General features: G+C 33.8%; 3 protein-coding genes and 2 non-coding genes across 6 annotated transcripts; all 5 read left to right on the forward strand.

Annotated features, from left to right (window-relative positions):
• The first annotated feature begins 4,273 nt into the window (after positions 1-4,273).
• On the forward strand, positions 4,274-4,957 carry LOC148205409 (uncharacterized). Its single transcript, XM_088110773.1, has one exon. It carries the CDS (start codon positions 4,453-4,455, stop codon positions 4,846-4,848), a length of 396 nt encoding a protein of 131 aa, XP_087966899.1. The 5' UTR covers positions 4,274-4,452; the 3' UTR covers positions 4,849-4,957.
• Positions 4,958-8,648: 3,691 nt separating this feature from the next.
• On the forward strand, positions 8,649-11,373 carry LOC124824211 (RING-H2 finger protein ATL20-like). The gene is made up of 2 exons (XM_047296605.2): positions 8,649-9,515; positions 10,427-11,373. Exons 1-2 carry the CDS (start codon positions 8,768-8,770, stop codon positions 10,885-10,887), a joined length of 1,209 nt encoding a protein of 402 aa, XP_047152561.1. The 5' UTR covers positions 8,649-8,767; the 3' UTR covers positions 10,888-11,373.
• A 1,244-nt stretch (positions 11,374-12,617) lies between these two features.
• Positions 12,618-12,690, forward strand: TRNAA-CGC (transfer RNA alanine (anticodon CGC)). Its single transcript has one exon. It is a non-coding gene; the product is annotated as a tRNA-Ala (tRNA).
• Positions 12,691-12,796: 106 nt separating this feature from the next.
• TRNAA-UGC (transfer RNA alanine (anticodon UGC)) lies at positions 12,797-12,869 on the forward strand. The gene has a single exon. It is a non-coding gene; the product is annotated as a tRNA-Ala (tRNA).
• Positions 12,870-12,984: 115 nt separating this feature from the next.
• On the forward strand, positions 12,985-18,214 carry LOC148205410 (uncharacterized). 2 transcript variants are annotated; one of them, XR_015783260.1, is made up of 12 exons: positions 12,985-13,560; positions 13,642-13,802; positions 13,952-14,029; positions 14,345-14,424; positions 14,699-14,783; positions 15,475-15,894; positions 16,335-16,442; positions 16,738-16,805; positions 16,955-17,042; positions 17,158-17,243; positions 17,332-17,385; positions 17,699-17,842. XR_015783260.1 is itself a non-coding variant. In XM_088103192.1 (12 exons), the coding sequence occupies exons 1-12, from the start codon at positions 13,128-13,130 to the stop codon at positions 17,777-17,779; spliced, it is 1,728 nt and encodes a 575-aa protein (XP_087959318.1). In that variant the 5' UTR covers positions 12,994-13,127; the 3' UTR covers positions 17,780-18,214. The 2 variants fall into 2 exon arrangements, 1 of the variants encoding a protein (XP_087959318.1); XM_088103192.1 differs by having other exon boundaries at positions 12,994-13,560; positions 17,172-17,243; positions 17,699-18,214.
• Positions 18,215-20,090: the final 1,876 nt, after the last annotated feature.

Raw genomic sequence — 20,090 nt, forward strand, 5'->3', positions numbered from 1 at the left:
CGTGATGCCAACGGGATACTATCTTTTACGGTCCTGTAATAATCTATTAGCAACGCATTTTACTGCATAGTCGGTCGTTGTTTCCACTGCTAGATTCTTGTTCCGCTGTCCTCTCTCTAATGGAATTTTACTTTCTTCTTAAGAAAATTAACCACATTTACTAAGGTTTAAATGTAGTAGCTTTGTTTGGTGCGTGAACAATTTTTATGTAGTAACTTTGTTTCATATATTTTAAAAATGGACAATTTTAATAATAATGTAGCATAATTTATTTTTATTTGTTTAGTTATGTGAGATAGTGGAGGAAAAATAAGAAATATTAAGAAAATAAAATTTTATCCGTAGAATTAGATTAATTTTCTAGTTTAGTGCGTGAACCAATTTTGTCACCGTATTTTTAATGGTTGAATTTTACTTAATATATTTGAAAAATAGACGGTTTTAACCTTGTTGTCTTACTTGTTTTGTTTTAATTTATATATTTTAAAATTGAATCGCCCCATTTTATTTCATACTCATGATAAATTTCTTGTTTTGACAAAACAACAATTGTCAGAGCTAAATAAACAGCAAAGTATAAAGCAATATCCAGAAGATTGTAATGCAGGAATTATAAAATTCCATCTTATTTAAAATGGGTAAAAAGACATTTTGATAGATATGTTGAAGATAATGAATAAATAAAATACAAGACTAAAAGTTATTATTTGGTTTAAAAGAAACGTTATTTTAACGTTTACACAGACAAATAAAAGCACCTTTGTTTTTATAAAATATTAATATAATAAAATAAAGCAAAAAAATGTGAAGAAAGTAAGAATCTAACGGAATAACTTGTCGAATATTAATATATTGATATGTTGTCATGTTCCTGATTCAAATGTTGTGATATTTTTGTTTTACAACTAAGGATTGAGATTTGAAACATTCAGGCTTGTAAAGTGTCGATGTCACCGAAAATAGTCCCCGGTGGGAAGCAATTTGATGCAGATGAGTATGATAAAACTGAGAAACTAAGGTCAATCTAACAATAGAGAAGAAGTGTTCAAAAAAAAGAGAATAAAGTTGCAATGATTTGAATTTATGTGTAACGGTTACATGCCATGATGTCAATCTGACTCAAACATAATAAATCACTCGTATATAGGCAGAGGACATTCTTTCACGGGTTATGATACATGAAGATTACTTCCTACACCACCCAATTTCTTTTTTGCACCACCATATTTTTTTTTAATTTTAAAATTATTTTTTATATTTTAAAATATCTTACACCTCCACTTCTTTTCTTCGACGAATTCAATATCAGTTAAAGAAAAGCATTCGTTGAAGGTAAAACGTAATTGACATCCATTCTATAAAAAGACAACTTAAGTATAAGATGGTGCAATAACGGTTAATGGTGGTGAAGGGAGCAACTAGATGAGGGAAGAATTTTTTTTTTTTTTATTCTTTGCAGGGGCACTGTTTTACTTTAAACATCTTCATCCTTCCTTGAAAAAGAAACTATTTTTTTCAAATTTACATTTGTCAAATTTAATTCGAACCAATTCTCTTAAATCAATTTTTAATAATTTTGTTATTAAACAACAATTTCCCACTCAATTATTTTTTCAATTATCTATAACTACACATAAAGAATACACCTCTTTGGTGTCCACTTTTTGTTTTTCTAAATTTACTCTCTCAATTACTATTTTTTAAATTTAATAATTATTTATAATAAACAACTAATTTTCATTATAATAACAATTTTTTTAAAATTCAAGTAACTGCTCTTTATAAAATAATTATTTACTCTTTTATCATTTTAGTAACTCTTTCTTCAAATTCAAATAATTACTCGTAATATTATTTGCATAATATTATTTATAAAAATTAAAATTTAATTTACTTATAATTATATCTATATAATTATATACCCTTTTATTTTATTTTAACTTCACTCTTTTAATTATTATTTTCTCAAAGTTTAAATAATTTATAGATATTTAAAAATTGTGTACAGAGAAGCTCGTTTATGCTAGATTTTATACTATAACTTTTAATTATAAATTCCTATTATGTTTTTTAACTTTAAACAATAAAATAATAATAAACTTAAATTATTTAACCACGTAATTCGCCTCTTTAAAGATATTGTTGCCATTGCTTAGAGTAGGATATCACATTTTTAAATATACATTCATCTTAAAAGTTAATTTATTTTTTAACTCATCATTGTACATTATGAAACTGATATAATTCACAGTATCCAAGCCTAAACTACAAATATTATTTTAAAAAAATATAAATAATTAAAAATATTAATACATTACTTCTAATATACTTTACTTTACCTAATTTATTTATATTTTTTATAATTAATTTAAAGTGAAATTTGAAATTTGATAAACAATAATTACTGTTTAATTATTATTTTTTTAACTTTTGCTTAAGGATTTATCTATAGGAAGAACTCCTTAGAAATATAGGGAGAAACATTCTAATTTTAAACTGAAACAACCCCACTGCATGAAAAATTGACATCACCAATTCAATCGCAAGGTACAAAATTCTAATCAATCACAACGTACAAATTACTAAACAACCTACTATAGTTAAATGGATTCAAACAATAAGTAAATCTAGTTCATCCGTCTATTGAATCGAGTGGGTTAAAGAATTTCAATTTTATAAATGTTAATCAAATTGAAACCAACTCACTTAACTTCTAATTTAAATAAGTTAAATAACACATTTTATTTTGATTACACTATAATAAATATATAAAAGAAATTAAAATAAAATATCTTTAGATTATACAATAACCAAGAAGTCGTAATTACCAAATTTCAACTAGCTTCTCAAACAAAACCATTTTCAGAAGTCACTATGTTTTTTTCTCATGAACTCAATCCACAAACAAACCTAGAACATAACCACTCTTAACGTTAGATACTAACTGTTGAATATGTAACAAAATTTCGAAAAAAAAAAGAAAGGAAATCAATGATTTTCTAGTTTGAGACAACAAGTTTGCTTAGTCTAATTGCAATCTTCCAAATTCATGGTAAGGTAACACGAGAGGAAATCACAAACTAACCATGGTTTAGAAACATAATGATATTGACTTAGTCCCAGCTTAGTCTAATTTCAATCCAAAGCGAGTTTTGCTTAATTTCTCCATGACTCGTTCTTCCTATCACTTTCTAAGATACCGTGATATGGTATTCAACAGAGACTGAAGAAGAAATCTAAGGATAAGAAGTCAATATAGTGTAAATTTTCCAAGTAAAAAACAGAACTTTGCCCTGCAAATTATGTAATAGCTTTTAATTTTCATCACGCGCTTAAAAAAGTTTGACCAAATCGTGTGTCTTGGGTTTTTATAATGCAGTAGTTCACAAATAAAAGTTAGTCATTAATACTAGGACAAACACTATTATTTTCACAAAACAAATTTTTACAAACACTTTATATCTATTATTTTACTTTTTAATCTCTCATTTTCTTTTCAAATATAAAAAGCTAATTTTTTTAATGATTAAAATATTTCTAAGAAGGAATTCTTAATATTTTGTTCCAGGTTCATAACCCCATTACACTAACAAGATATATACCACCGATGAAACAATTATTTGTTATATTCAATACTTGAGAATTGTTTTACACCTATAACAATAAATTACTGTCATTACAAACAATCCAAAATTTCCCCCCAATAAAACAGCTCTAAAAAGTTTATAAATCAGACTTCGCAATTGATCCCACTCTTTTATATTTTTTTTACAGCTTCATTTGTCAATTGTTTAAATAATAAATAATATTATTATAACTGTTTTAATTATATAAAAATTTAAAATGCGACAAAAGTAGTATAAAGCAACGTTGCCCTCACCTGTTTTTTGGGTTCCAACTTCAATTACACGTGAAGTTTCAAATTTGAAACCCCTTATATGTTCATTATCACAGTGTTAAACAAAGTATAAAAGAAAAAGATGCTTGTCTCGTTTCCAATGGACAGAAAAAATGCCACTTTCTTGAAAGGGTCACAAGCTGATTCAGACCATGTCGTGAAATTCCAAAAAAACCCTCGGTTGGACTATATTTATTGACTCTTTCAACAAGGAGAGTGTGGTCTTTTGAAGTTCGGTATGAAGAAATGCACGAAAGAGAAACATCCAATTTGACAGTCCATCACCTGAACTTGACTAATAGCACTATAGATACTAAATTTCTTGGGAAGATATAGGCATAGTTCTCTCTCATTGGCTAATAAAATTTGAAATGGAACTAAGAGGTTTTACTATTATTTTCTTTGCATGCCCGTTTGACACTTCAAACTTGTGGAAGATCAAGCTTAAAGTATTGTTATAAATTGAGTGTTTTTCCATGCCCCTTTTGCTCAGCATCACCCAAACAATCTAAACTTGTTCCCGTTTCTTCCTTCGTATAACTCATCAACTGAGAATGATTGGCAGCATGTTTGCATGCTTCGGTGGAAAAGTGTCACGTAGAAAAGCAAAAGTTGAGGCAGAGGAAGTGAGAAAAGGTGTTTACAGAGATGAGTCGAGAGAAAAAGAAAGGGCGAGGAAGAAGGCAAAGAAAAGTGTGCGGTTTGCAGAGGTGGAAGCGACGATCATGGGAGAAGAAAACGAAAAGGAGTTTACGAAAAGAGGGTGTGAGAGTGGTGACGAGGTGGTCGGAGAAAAAGGAGTGAGAGTGAGGGTTCGATTGACAAAGGAAGAAGCTGCAAGGTTGCTCTCAAAATGCAACGAAGGCCCTCTTCTGTTAAAGGACGTTGCTCATCAACTTCTCTTCATCCCTCTCGATCGTCTCTCCATTCAACCATCTCTCTACCACTGATTTCTTCATCTCTTCATCACTCCATTCCTTCTCTTTCCCCTCTATTTCATTTTTACAATTTTCTCCTTGTAAAAATCACTATGTTAATACAGTTGTTTATTTTGCTTCATTTTCATCTCCACAAAACCAGACACACTAATCAACAACTTACCTTCAATTTTAGAATTATACGCGAACTGCTCACCACATCATTTGTTTCATGTAATAAATAAATAAATAAATAAATAATCAACAATAAGAAAATAAAATTGTACTATACTGGTAACCGACCCACTGTGAGACAAACTAATCAGGAAAGATAAATCATTAATGACCAACTAAAACGTTTAATGATCATATTATGGACGAATATAAGGTATTTATGAGTGATTGACAAGTTATATTGCCCAAAAATATACTGCACCACTAATGGTTAATCAATGAACTTGGTTCTCACAAGTCTATAAATATACAATTGGTATCCAGGTACAGAGATAATTTTCTATCTTAATAAAATATAGACCTCTTTATGTTGACCACACTCCGACGCTCAAGTTAGATATGTTTTGAAAGTTACAAGCTGCTTAAAGTGTATTTATAAAAATTAAAGTGTATCTGTAAAAAAAACACTATGATACTTTAGTTGATAGACGTCCGAACATAAAGATATTAAATAAAATAATCAATGTAATTAATTACATAATCTTTTATTTATACCATTTATAATGAATTTTTATTTATTAACAACTTAATTTCAGTTCAAACATGTTTTAATACAATTATTTAACTGATTTGTATTTAACTACTTTTAGGTTGGTTAATTGTTTAAGACATATATCCATCGGTCATATTTGATGTTAAAAACCGACATGACCAAACAACATTTAAATTGATTTGTTATTCTTGTATTTTGACCTATTAGTCTGTATTACGTTAAATATGTATAATACATTTTGGAACAAATTTTTCAAAATACACTTTCTAGATGAACTTGTTGAAACAAAATTTCCAAAAATACATGAAATATTATAAAATATACATAATATTCACACTGAAAAAAAAGTAAAAAAACCTGATCAATCATGAAAGGAGAAAACACAATGTGAGAGAAGCTCTTCTGCACATGGGAAACCTTAATGAAGAATAAAATAATTGAAAGACCGAAATAACATTTAAGTTTACCAGAAAATTTTCTTGGGTAAACTTAAATGTGGTTAGTTAGATTTAATAGTTTTGTTATAATTAATGGTGTTAGAAGATGATAAAAGTTAAGAGTGATTCTTAATATTAGTTAAGTCTGGTAATAGAGATAATTAATTATGTCTTAGTTATGTTTAAGTCTAGAAATTGAAAGATCATGTTTATGGTTCTATAAATAGTTTATGTATTCTTAAAATGTTTAATCCTTTTCGACATTCCTATTTGTGCAGGATTGTCTCAGATAGGTCCTCTTATTTTGAAAAAGCTCGTTTAGGTTCCTTTTTATGTAAAATTTAAGTAATAACGTCCTTGCCGTTAACTGTCGTAGACGGCGATAAATTTTTTGCCTTGTGGCATGGTGAACTGGCATTTAATAACATGTGGCACATATATCTCAGATACGTGGAAACCTTCTCCTCTTCCTCGCCAATTCCAACCTCATCTTCTCTCTTCACTGGAGAACCAGAGATCAACCTTCTCACCAACACCCTTTTGTGTGATTCAATCTCATCTTCCTCACCGTCGCAGAACCATTCCAAGAGCAGATCCTCCTTCTTTGCCAACAACTTGACATCCTGAACGACATGATCGCTGTCTGCCGCCGCAAAACGCACAGATCGAAGATCCTCCGAGAACCGAGTCACCGTCTGTCGCCGCAACTCGCGCGCGTCCACCTCCTCGAGTCCCATCGCCTTCCGAGACACCGTGAACAGACAATTCCTCACCGCCGTGTGAGAGTCGGGAAACGACAGATCTAAGATGGGAGGACGACGACAGAGAAGATGACGAGTCCTCTACCTCATGTGACGGCTTCAAGAGCATGCCTTTGACATGGAGGTTCTAGAGGTGGCACCGCTGCTGCTCTTCCAGGCCGACGAAGGTCGCACCACTAGCTGGAACGACGAGACCTATGGCAATAATAGACTCCGATCTGGGATCCCGCCATGGAAGCACTGTTGGCGGCGAACCTTGGAATGGTTCTGCGATGGTGGTTGAATCACTCAAAAGCTTCCCCATTGTGATAAATGAATGTTTGTGCATACAGATTTCGTCTCTTTCACTTTACCTCTGATTCCTTGAGTTTTTGGCATTAAAATAAATATCTAGTTGATCCAATCGCACATAAATATTGAAACTTTTTAGTTTGAGTCAAATGTGTTTTTGTCTCTGATCATTCATCAATTTTAGGTAGATTGGATTTTGAAAATAATAATTATACTTTGTCGAGTGCTGCAGCGCTGGGAGAGAAGGGCGAAGTAAAGGTTGGGGGTTGTGGAAGAGTGTTGGGAGAGAAGGGCGAAGTAGAGGCTGGGGGTTGGGGGTTGGGGGTTGTGGAGGATGGATTGGGGGATGAATTGGATGTTTTCCACATGGTTGCAATTTGATTTAAAAATTTAACTTTTTTAAATATAAAAACTCACCATTAAGCCAGGTCAACAACACTAATGTGCCATGTCAGTACCATTTGGTAGTCTCAGCAACCCACGCATCAATTTATTTAACGTCGTCCAACCAACTTAATGGAAAGGTCTCAATTGATTTCAATTTTCAAAATTAAGGACCATTTTGATACACTTTGAAAAACGAGAATCTATCTAAGACAATTCTGCATAGGGATTTCGAAAAAGGATTAAACCTTCTTAAAAAGCTTTTAAGAGGAAGTAATAAGTTGTGGAAGTATTCCAGAAAGACTTCTTTGTCAGCAACTCCAACATCAACGAATTGACATATTGCAAACTTGTGGTGTGTGAGCATGAGCGGAATGGGAGATTGGAGGTTTCGATTTTGACGGTGGGTCAAGGAAAAGTGAAATATAGAAAGAGGACAAAATTGATTTGGGAGAGAAAATAGAGGAGGAAGAAGGTCAATAGTGATGGGAGAAGAGTTTGTCTGCATGTGTATGATGAAATTGTTTCTTTAGTGGAGAAGAAGACCCACAGGGTAATCTTATGGAGTTTGTTAGACGAAGAATAAGGATACACAAACTATTAAAAAAAACTCATAAAACAAATAAAGAAATGTAAAAAAAATATTAAAAATGAATATTTACTTTTAATATACATAGAAACAAAAATATTAATTAAGTCTTATTATTAAGATTATTATTGAATTTAAAAGGTTGGTGGGAAGTGTGACTAATAGGATTAGACCGACCCTTTAATTAGCTTAACTTCTATTCAAAAGGATCCATCAGACGAGTTGCCGTGTCAATTTGGGTGATGCGAAGGGGATTCATTTTTCTTTTATAGACCAGAAAAGCATTATAAATTCAGTTTTTACTTTTAGTTTTTGTGTAGTTTAAGTCACAAGTAATTTGAACTTTTTCAACTCTCTTCTTTCTAACGAACATTTCTTTCCTTTGTTATAAGACTGAACTCTGCCGTGAAAGTTTTTCCGTACGACCATAGGAAACTGAAGGAAGCAGTGAATGAGAATGGGAAGCCAGTTCAGCTGCGTTATTTGTTGTTTATGTCTCTGTTTTTGTCTCTTGCTGTATATTGGTAATTGTGGAACAGTTCAGTAGGCGAGTGCGCTGGCTATTCTATTCATTGAATTGACCATTGTTGACAATTACGTAAAAAAAATGACTTAAGAGAGGTTCCATTTTCTACTTCCCTCTCTTGGTGACTTGTTGGGAATGCATTCACCATTAAAGAAACCCCCACACCCACCCTACCCTTCCCCAACTCAATACAACACTTTTCACTCTTAATTATCTACCTCTCACCCTCTCAAATCAATGGCTACCTCACCCATGCTATGTGCTTTCTGTCTCCTCCTTTTCCATCTCCAAACCGCAAGAGGGAATACCAACCAACACCCTAACTGTAACACCCTCAGATGCGGCCATTTAGACATTCTCTTTCCTTTCGGTCTGAAACAATCCAACCAAGATCCTCGCTGCAGCTATTTCCCAGTTCCAAGCTTCCAACTTTCTTGCATCAATCGCACACAACCAGTTATAGACGTCCCAGGTTTCGGGAACCTCGTTGTGAAAAACATCGACTACGACTCCCAAAGCATCCTAGTCAACGACCCCAATGGGTGCCTTCCAAAACGTTTCTTACACGGGTGGAACCTTTCCGGTTCACCTTTTATTTTGAACCCCAGGATTTATGGATCGTCTCCCTTTAACCTCACTTTCGTGCGTTGCCCCTCAAACGTCCAGGACTCGTCTCAGTTCCCGTTAATGCCAATTTCGTGCCTAAGCGACGACCGAAATTCGGTGATAGCTTCGTGGTCGCAACCTATTGTGTCGTCAACGGTGATGCCGGAACTGTGCCAAGTAATGTCTCACGCTCTCGTTCCTATTCCTGTGTTGGACATGCCCATGTGGCCCTTCTGGTCCGATCTCAACACAGACCTCGAATTAGTCTGGACCGAACCCAGGTGCAGCGATTGTGCACTCAGTGGTCAAGTTTGTGGGTTCTCTGATAAAAAAAATCAAAGTCTTCGAGTTGGGTGCTTCCCCAGGGACTCCGGCAAAGGTATGTTTTTTGCTTGTGTTTTGATTGATTACTTTGCTCTTCTATTTTCGTTTCGTGGTTTGTGTTTGGTTCACAACAACATGCGACACGTTGACGTTAGTATAGTTGGTTGAGGTTGTTTGTCAAATTCGTAGTTTGGTAGGTAAAGGGTCGATCGATTGGGAAACGAATTAAGTAACCAAGCAATATGTCAACTTCTGGTTTAATGCCACCTTCAGAAATGGATGGCTGTGCTTGAAGTTGACAATATACGCGAAAGAGAAATAACGTCTTCTTATTTCTGATAACAATTTAATCATTTCGAATGTTTCTCTTGAAGAACAAACACATTGTTTATGTGGGATTCAGTAGAACGATTAAATTTTCACAGCATGATGATGAACAAGACGTGTCGGAAATAAAAATGAATTTCAGTGAGAGCGACTGGATTTATTTTGTTGCCAAATTTCAAACGACTGGATTTATTTTGTTGCCGAACTTTGAATAAAGAATTTTTTTTCGTGCAAGTGAACGAACCGGAACCAGAACCAGTTTGATCACAGTAGGGTTCTTTGACTTTCAATTCATGAAAATGGATCATTGGCTCATCATTTCCATTAAAAAATAAATTGGGACACTAAGCATGATTGATGACAAGTTGAAAATATGACAATCGGGTAGGAAGAGTTAGAGATGAGTTAGTTTCTTTCAATGAGTCACGCACTGCAACTGTATATATATATCTCAGATTATAAAATAATATTAGTAAACTGTCAAGGTTCAGTTCGAGTATGTTCTACGAATGAAGCAAGTCTTATGAATTGACATGTATAATTAAAAAATAAATAAAAATCCAGTGAAATATGAAATCAAAATTGTTATTTAGTTCATGATCTTATTTGACTAATAAAGGTTTTTGAAATATTACACAGGTCTTTCGAGGAGTGCAAAGTATGGGTTAGCCATTGGAGTGGGAATACCGGGTCTGTTATGCTTCATCGGAATGTCTTGTTTTGTCTGCGGTAAGTTTAGGACGCTGAGCCACCGTCGACGTGGCACACATCTTCCCATCACCATTTCCCTGCAACCCGTTCCTTTTGCGGCGGGTCTTGACGGTGCGACGATTGAAAAGTATCCGAAAACTCTGATCGGAGAGAGTGGTCGGTTATTGAAGCCGAGCGACAACACCTGCGCAATTTGCCTCTCGGAATATGAACCCAAAGAGACGCTAAGGAGTATTCCCGAATGTGACCACTATTTTCACGCAGATTGCATCGACGAGTGGCTCAAGTTGAACGGCACCTGCCCCCTCTGCCGGAATTCCCCGGAAACATCAACGGCTTCCTTTTCTTCTTCCTCTCCCACTTCCTCCTCATTCTCCTCTCCACAATAGACACCCTTTGCTTCTCAATAAATTGTTACCAACATACCTTTTTTCAATACAATTTTTTTTTCAAATGAGTTATTCAAAATCACTTTTTTTTTTTTTTCAATTCGCTCCTTTTACCATTCTTTACCCACGACTTTGAACCAGTCAACGCATAATACAAAGAAAAAATATTGAATTTTCCCTTTCAGTTGCCCTACTTCTTAATATTAAAATAACCACCAACAAAACTATGTTGATTTTCTTTAGATCATCTTTTTATTCTTGTAAAGTTGTAAAGTTAGGATGAAAATTTTCTCAGTTTTATAATGTGCCGGCTGTATGTTAAAGTATGCAAACATTTATTTTGATAATATTTTATTAGACACTGGAAATTCTGTGTAAATTTCTCCGCTTAAGTTTAGGTAATTCATAGTCATTTACTTTTCATGACATTTTTTAAATTTCGTTCTACAATTATTAAATGTTTCAATTCATAGTGAAACACAAACACCTTATTTTTTACCTATTGTTGTATAGAAAAGATATAAAATCCGATTAGTCAAAAATAGTCTGTCATTCTCTTGCTTTCTAGGATTCTTTTATTTCATGTTTATTTAACCACCTAAATTTCTATTACCTGTCATAATCTAAAACCTCCTATTTATGTCCTACTTAATGTTTCTCTTTTATTACAGATTGCTAACCTTTTATCATAATGCCCGTAAAAGGTTAATCATTTAATCAGCATTAGACTTGCTAATCTAATATTAATAAAATAATATTTTTACTTTAATATATAACATAACTTAAAATTAATGAGCTAAGAAAGTTTAAACAAAGTATTTTTTTTTATTAGGTGTTAGAAAGGGATGTGAAGATTGATAGGTGCAAATGAACATTTTTCCTTTGATTTATTTGTCATGCGCAACAAGAGTTATGTTTTTCTTCTCTCTTTTTTTTCTTTGGTAAATCATGGTTATTGATAGCTTTATGGGATTTTAGTTTTGTAAATTGATGTTTTGGTAGAGTGATTTATTTTCGGGGTTTTGATTACTTCTTATAGATATTGTTAATGAATAATAATGATAACACAAAATTACTTTCATTTGCTACCTACTATAAAGGTAAATGATTTTAAAACTAAATTTTTATATTTTTAAACAAAAAAGAGTACATAATAAAAAAAATAGTATCAAATATAAAAAAAAATTGTCTATGTCAAATATCATTTTTCTATTAATAATAGGATGCTGTTAGTTCTTTAACAGCCACTACCACTTTAGTAAAGAATGGCAAAATTTCTCATCAATCTCAAAATTATCGCAAACACATAATGAGTTCAAAGTACTTGGTAAATAACCTCTTCAGCAACAATAAAATAACTCTATTAGATTAACTAAAAAAAATTACAACTTAAAAAACATATAAGTAACCAAGTCAAACCAGCTTGCAGATAACACGTAAACATACTAAACCAATAGATTAATGGAAAAGATTTACGTTGAACAAAAGCTTAATTTCTATGTTAGTAAAAAGAGTCCCATCAATCACATGTCGTCTTCTTTCATTTGATAATTAAATGATGATAAAAATAAAAATATTAAATTAATAAAATATAAATTAAAAATTTTGGTGATGGTAGAATAAATAAAAATGTGCAACGAATTAATTCATTGAGCCTATTTTAATAATTTAGTTGATTTTACTAAACAAGAGCAGGTATTAGTTAGTTTTATGCAAAACTAACAAAAGTTGGGGGTGTAGCTCATATGGTAGAGCGCTCGCTTCGCATGCGAGAGGCACGGGGTTCGATTCCCCGCACCTCCATAGTCTTAGTTTAGTGTTTTTCTCTTTACAATTGAATCCACTAAATTCTTATTATTTACAGATCTTCAAAGAAAGAAATTTTAAATCTTAAGAAATTAGTCAACACGGGGGTGTAGCTCATATGGTAGAGCGCTCGCTTTGCATGCGAGAGGCACAGGGTTCGATTCCCTGCACCTCCACTGTTTTAATTTTTTTCTCTCTACAATCCAAGCCACTAAATTCTGATTTTTTACAAATCTCGAGGCAAATCAACGGCCAAACTGTTCAAAGCTATCCAATACATCGCAGCGGCTGAGACTACTCTGGAATTGGATTCACCTCTCTCTCTCCTGACCACCTCTCATTTCTAATCTTCCTTTCCCTCCCACAAACAAACAATGTAATAGCCATTCTCTGGCGCCACTGCCACCATTTCACAGCTTTCTCGCGTTTCTGCCATGGCTCTAAATCTCTGCACTCCATGCTTCTCTCGCCTACTCCATCACCCTTCTTCTTCTCTCCCCAAGCTCTCCGAAACCTGCGTCAACCACGCCGCCAATACCATCGCTCCTTTTCCCTCTCTTTTTTTCACCACTCCCTCTCTTTCCAACCTCTCGCGATTACTAAATTCCAAAGCCTCCGTCAGCGAGAGCCACAATGAAACCTCCGACGATACCGCCAACATACTCGACCAACAGCTCCTACTCCGAGTCGCTGCGAACGCCAAAGACGCCGATGAGGCCTTGCAGATTATCGCCGACCATTCCTCCCGGAACGGCGGCATCGTTTCCACCTCTGACTGCTGCTCAGTCATATCTGCTGCGCTTAACCGCAACAATCCTGAACTCGCTCTCTCCATCTTCTACGCCATGCGCGCCAGTTTTCATCCAGGTTATTTCTCTCTTCAGTTCGCGCTCGTTGTGTTAATCATCAGTACGATTTGGTGACGCTGTGTTTGTTTGGTGTGAGTAGTTGACGAGAGTGGTCCCCTGGCTGCGAGATGGAAGTGGTCGCGGCCAAATGCAAATGTTTATGCACTGTTGATTCAGGGTTTAGCGGCGGTGTTAAGGGTTTCTGACGCTCTTAGGGTGATTAAGTATATTTGTGAGGTTGGCGTTTCACCTGGTGAGGAGGTACCGTCCGATTTAATGACATTGCAATGAATTGGATCATTTTGTCTATATGTTCTGGTGGATTTGGCTTTTAGATATGTCGTGATCAGTGGTGTTGCTGAGATTAGACTTGTTTCTGACCCCCACGTTAACGGTCTTGATTGTTGCAGGTACGTTTTGGGAAGGTAGTGAAATGTCCTAGTTGTCGGATTGCCGTTGGTGTTGCACAGCCACAACAAGGTATTCAGGTATTCCTCCCGTGCCTGTGCCGAACTTTAATTCTATTATTATTACTTTGATTATGTATGTTGTTTATTTTTCCTTCTCTGTCGATATCTTTTAATTTAATTGAACCATGAGTCATTGGGAGATGGTGTATGTAAGCTTATCCTTCGTGGATATCCATTTAGTGCGCAATTAATTGTGTATATTTCCCTCTTCCATTTGAACTTATTCCCTTGGGCATTATGGATCACTTGATATTCTCAGACGTATATATCCTTGTGAATTAATTGTGATTGTACGATAGTTTTAGAGTCAACTTATAAACATTTCTACTGCAGATAGTATCGTGTTCCAAGTGTCGCTACCAATACGAACTTGTTTCAGGTGACATAGTCAGTATTGAATCAGAAGAAATCAGGTTGGTTAGGCATATCATTCTATTTTTTTCTTAATCTGTTCACTTAACATAAAAAGCATCTTTGATGTTTGATTTTTGAATTTCCACTAATCCATAGATTTTCCGTTTTCCATGGAAAGCACCATACATAAGTTGTTCCAGTGTTTGCTCTCCCCTCCCCCAGTTTATTTTGCTGTAACCAGTGCTTGTCCTTTTTGTTGATACATAATGAATGTGTATGGTGTTGATCATGGAGTATTCACTTTTTCTAAGGATCTCCTCCTGCCGAACGCAGCATGGACATATCGGCATGGGAAAGGGCATTAAGTTACGTGAAACTGAGGAAGCAAAGCATTCCCTCTGCTGTTCACTCCATTGTGGTATGCACTCTCCACTCACCTTAACATGTGATAGTTAGGTTGTCTTCTGATTAATAGTTGTTGTTGAGACTCTTTATATAACTTGTACTGAAGTTGGTTAGTTGGCTACCAGTGAACAAGGAATACCTTTTTGATTCATTAACCTTTTTAGAAATCTACTTTTGTATTTCTACATGCCCATCCTTATAGAGCTCTTCTACAAGTAGAAATTTTCACTGCAAAATGAAAATTCATAATTGTGACCTTCCAAAATATATCTTTTATAACCCAAAGCTGAGTCCTACTAGGTACTGGAAATAATTCTATTGTGATATCTCCCTAGCCAGGATCTCATTGGAGGTACCTTCACTGGGTAAAGTTATCATTACCTGTTTTAACTCATTTCATCCGTTTTTTGTGTTTATATAGTGTATACGATGTTGTAAGCTCGTTGTCAATTTCTTTCTGTTTTTTGTTTTGTGAGATTTGATTACCAGTTCTGGTCTTGATTGATGTTTCAGCTTGTTGATTTGTTGTACAAGTATCAGGTTATGTTTTCTTATAGATTGAGAGACTGGTGCTTAGTTTCTAAGTGTCTTTCTTTTTAATATTAATGATACTGAAATCACCTCATGTCAATTACTGGTATCCTTACCTAATGCTTACATATATAACCTCTTAATATCTATCTTTTTTTTCTCTTTCTGTTTAGGTGCAGACCCCTTCTGGTATGGCTCGCACTCATAGATTTGCAACTGAAACAGTTGATCTGCCAGCACAAGAAGGAGAAAGGGTAACTATTGCTGTGGCAGCTCCATCAAATGTATATAGAAAGGTGGGCCCCTTTAAATTCAGTCCGAGGAACCCTGATTTCTATCCGGCTGAAGCTATGTGCATAACAAACCACAAAGATGGGCGGGAGTCACTACTGTTAAGAGCCCCACGAAAAGAAGAAAATTCTTCATTGCTGAAACCCTCCTTCCTTTTTCCACTTATTGCTTTGTTGGCAACCGGGGATGCTGCCTCTGGACTTGTTGACCCTGGCCTTCCCCAGTTACTATCAGTTGTTGCAGTTTCAACCGTTGTTGTTGGGTCTACGTTGAACACTGTTGTTCTTCCCCAGTTTAATCAGGTATTTTATTCATCATTTCTTTTCTCCGTTGAGGGAGGCTCATGTATCTTTCCTTCACCCGATCAATTTGATTTCTCAAAAGTATCAATTTTCTGCTGGCATACCATATAGTTTTGTTTCTCCCATAAAAAAATAACTTGAAAGAGATAGTTGTTTTTCAGTAGCTACTGTAATATCTGTGATTTGAATTTCCTATTCAAGGCAAAAAGTAATGAAACTCCTGTTTACATTGATTAAGAGTTTGTACTTTGTTTTATTACTGCACATCCTGTTTTAAGAATACCATAAAAAAAATGAAGAAGTTAAGATTCTTAAAAATTATAATTCCTTTCCTACCCTATTATGACCAGCTGGCCCCGTTATTTATTGCTCACAATAAATCAATTATGAACGTTCTCATAAAGATATAATAAGTAATATGCTTTTATTCATGGTTTCAGCTTCCACAGAAATCAGTAGATGCAGTTGCGATCAAACAACGACTTTTATCTCAATATGATGTTCTTCTGTCTCGCATTAATGACCTCAAAGAAGCTGCTGAAAAAGAGGTTTGCTACTTGCAAGATTTGTGCAAAACACTACTTCGTGGAAAAGTCAGGGTGATTGAAAAGAATGCAAGACAATTTGATAATTGATTGGAGCATTTAGATTATATACTAGTAACTTAATTATTAGTTACATACAGATGTTAGTATATTCTGAAAATCATCCGTGCCAAGTCCATTTGTTGTATTGTACATCTTATCCCAGAATGAGGGAGTAAGATAGTAGTTTATTTTCTCTCCTTCCTTGAAAATGTACCTGTAGCTTGAGTTCTATAAATTTGATTTTGTACTTTTGTAGATTTGGATGCTAGCTCGAATGTGCCAACTTGAGAATAAAATTTCAGCTGTTGGAGAACCTGTTTATCGGTAAATTGCTATAGCATGACACATCTTTGATTATAGAAATATTTGTTTACCCCCATGATCCATTTTGTTGATGTCTCTTGAAATTATTTTGTGTCTTCACTCCTTTTTGCTTTAGTCTATAGTTGTCATTTATCTTTTTGTTTGCCCAGGACTCGGAAAAGTAAAGTCAAGAGGGTGCGAGAGAGTCTGCAAAACTCCCTTAGAGGACGGATTGAACTTATTGATAGCTATGCTAGGGTATGTTTTCTTTAAAAGTGTGATATAATATCATCTCTCCTGAGAATTACAAAAGAACAAGTTCTTGTTGCTTTTGTAACACTAAATGCAGTAAATGTACGTAATACTGTGATAGTACTCTTTGGTCAGATTTCCTCAATGATTGAAATCGAAGTGGAGATGGAGACTGATGTTCTTGCTGCTGAAACTGCTAGTAATATGGTAAAACCACTTAAACATATGTTCGTTTTGGGTAATGACATCTTAGTATAACAAGTTTTTTACTTAGCTTAGGGTCCATGTATTGCAGGACAGTATCTCAGAACAGATAGAGCAAATCATGGAGCTTGAAAATTTGGAGGAGGTTTGTTTTTTATTCCTCCCAGAACTATTATCAACTTCTTAGACTAGGAAGTAGAAAGCCTTGCAGTGATATGATTTCTGTCGTGGATTTTTCTTTCTTCTAAATATCTAGCGCAGCAATTAAGATGTCATTCTCCCTCGTTCCTGTGATTTGCATTATAAAGGCCTCAGACGTGTTGACCTGTATGGTAGATGAAAAACGTTACATATCTGTTGTGCCAATCTAAGCAACGTTTAATGTGATAGTAACAATTGTGGCCCTTGTTTAGGGGTCTTGGCTTTGTTTTTGTAACAGTGTTTACCTTTCCACGCAGGGATGGAAAATTCAAGCAGAAGCCAATGATGAGGCTGAAAGACTTCTTAGTTCCCAGCCCATGCCTTTGGACGAAGTTTGACGCTATATGGACGCATCTGATTTTTGTGCTGTATCATTGGTCTAACTTCAACGCCCAGCTCAATGATTTTTTCTTGACTGAACGAAAGAGCAACATCCACTCACCAGTGTCTTTCAGCAGATAAGTATTGAAATTTTATATCGCATAACAAGCACCATTTTTTCACCTGAAGGATTGCATTGTGATGGGAATCTCTGGGCATCTAATGCAAATATTTGCTGCAATTGAAAGCCGCTTTCTCAGTTCTCGAAGTCAAAGGGAGACGACTTCGTGGTGTAAATTCGTTGTTAATCGTGGTTATAGTTTAAGGAACGTGTATCTTATGAAAACATTATCATTATTTGTTATTTTTGGTACTGGTTTTTCTTGAACGATTCACTTAGGTGGAATGTGATTATGATTTACAAAGGAAGAGTAGTTATTTTTTTATTTTAATTTAATGATTATGATGGTTAACTTTTATATTAAAAGAAAAGAAGAACAAGGACGCAAGATTAACTTTTTGGAGTAACATGACCTTTCATTAAAAATTATCATATTTTATTGATTGTTTTGGTATAAGTTTTATATTTAATAAATAGGGAAAGTCAAATAGTCAAGATGTTTTTAGTATATATGTTTTGCTATGAACATGCTTCCTTTTTGTAGATGATCATTGTTGAAAGAGTGATCTTATACATATACTTCTATTTGTAACATACACCAATTCAACACTAATCATATAATATTTTTATTTTAAAATATATAATAATTTAGAAAAATGATCTATAAGAATAAAAATATTTTTTATTAGGTGTTTTATAAGTGTAGAAAATTTGAAGAGTGTATATTTAACATTTTCCTTGTTGTCCTTGTTGAAAAAGGATGGAGCAAGTAAATTAGAAGTAGAAGTTGATAATAAAAATAACGTTATTTTATGATGTTGTCTCGTACAAAAACCATACTATAATAAAATATGATAGCTGTTATTTCTTATCGTACAATACCTTCAGCAGCACTAAACAGGTGTGGAGAGCTTTTTCATAAATACTTGTGAGTTTTTTCATATTATTTCTTTATAAATTAATTTGTACATGAAATTTATTTTTTGAAGTTGTAGATTTTAGTTATGAAACAAATTATTTCCTTTTTATCTTTTTTTTTTTATTATTTGGGTAGTTAGGAAAAAACTGGTCCAAAAAGATTATGAGTCTAAAACTCGAACCCATCACAAAACAGCAGAAAAATAAAGGACTGTTGCTTCTTACACCCTATCAAATTTCTCTCTCCACTCCATCCGAAATGTTTTATTGCTTCCGTAAAATAGATTCCGTAGGTGATAAGGTGGTGGTAGAAATGTGATAGGACGCAGGAAGCAATAACTGTAAAGTTTATGAATCAAGCTGTACAGAGAATGGTGGAGGAAAACTTAGGAAACAGATTTATTTGCTTCAATATAAAGGATCTTCAGCTGCTTGCATCAGTGGATATATTAAACTTACGGAACCAAAGACACAAAATTAAGTCAGATTTTAAGTAAAAAAAGAATCATAGTAGTTCCAACCAAACGTAGCTTAATTGAAGAAAATAAAATGATTGTTATCAGTATGTTAATTGTGTTTGAAAACAAGTTGTGGTGTTTTGCGAATGAGTTTTATTTTATGTTTATAAATATATTTTATAAGAAAATTACCAAAAGGGATAAACTTTAAAAACTAACTTTTCTTTTAAGAAAAATTTCAGTTGTATTTTAAACACGATTTCAAAATACATGGTACATTGTTCACTGTGTATTTATTATTTAAACGGTATAGACAAAAATGATTAAATTAAACAAAATTGGAATCAAATCAAACAACAACAAAATAATAAAACTAAATTGAACAAATTCAATAAAAATAAAGACCAAATTAATATTTAAACTACAAACTAACAAGTTAAAATCAGCTTAATTGCTTTCTTATAGCCTTTTCTTTTTACAATAATGCTAACTATAAACTTAAGTTAATGTGTGTAGATTCAATGCTATTTTCATTATTTTTTGACCCATCATGCGAGGGTAGGATAGGGTTTTCCAAAATTGAAATACTATGAAATTAGCATCATTGCAATACTAGGTCAAAATTCCACACAATGATTGCTGAGATGATTCCATGTGATCTGAGTCTTCTTTACCACTATTCATTAAAAGAACATCTATTTTTCTAATAAAAAATATTATATTAACAATAAAATAATTTTGTGTTTTATTCCCTTTCAGGTTGTCCTCGTTCCTACTTTTGTTTTACTCTCCAAAGGCTGCATTGAGAAGGACTACTTCAGATTCCGATCC

This window comes from Vigna umbellata, chromosome 1 (assembly GCF_029865625.1).
Source record: "Vigna umbellata cultivar VRB3 chromosome 1, Vumbellata_1.0, whole genome shotgun sequence".
NCBI classification, from domain to species: domain Eukaryota; kingdom Viridiplantae; phylum Streptophyta; class Magnoliopsida; order Fabales; family Fabaceae; genus Vigna; species Vigna umbellata.

What these genes read in the sequence shown, in the direction of transcription:
- LOC148205409 (XM_088110773.1), top strand. Translation starts at nt 4,453, where the DNA reads ATGATTGGCAGCATGTTTGCATGCTTCGGTGGAAAAGTGTCACGTAGA.
- LOC124824211 (XM_047296605.2), top strand. Translation starts at nt 8,768, where the DNA reads ATGGCTACCTCACCCATGCTATGTGCTTTCTGTCTCCTCCTTTTCCAT. An exon ending in CCCCAGGGACTCCGGCAAAG is followed by an intron (nt 9,516 to 10,426) that starts GTATGTTTTTTG and finishes AATATTACACAG; the next exon opens with GTCTTTCGAGGAGTGCAAAG.
- LOC148205410 (XM_088103192.1), top strand. Translation starts at nt 13,128, where the DNA reads ATGGCTCTAAATCTCTGCACTCCATGCTTCTCTCGCCTACTCCATCAC. An exon ending in TTCTTCCCCAGTTTAATCAG is followed by an intron (nt 15,895 to 16,334) that starts GTATTTTATTCA and finishes TCATGGTTTCAG; the next exon opens with CTTCCACAGAAATCAGTAGA. An exon ending in AAGAAGCTGCTGAAAAAGAG is followed by an intron (nt 16,443 to 16,737) that starts GTTTGCTACTTG and finishes GTACTTTTGTAG; the next exon opens with ATTTGGATGCTAGCTCGAAT.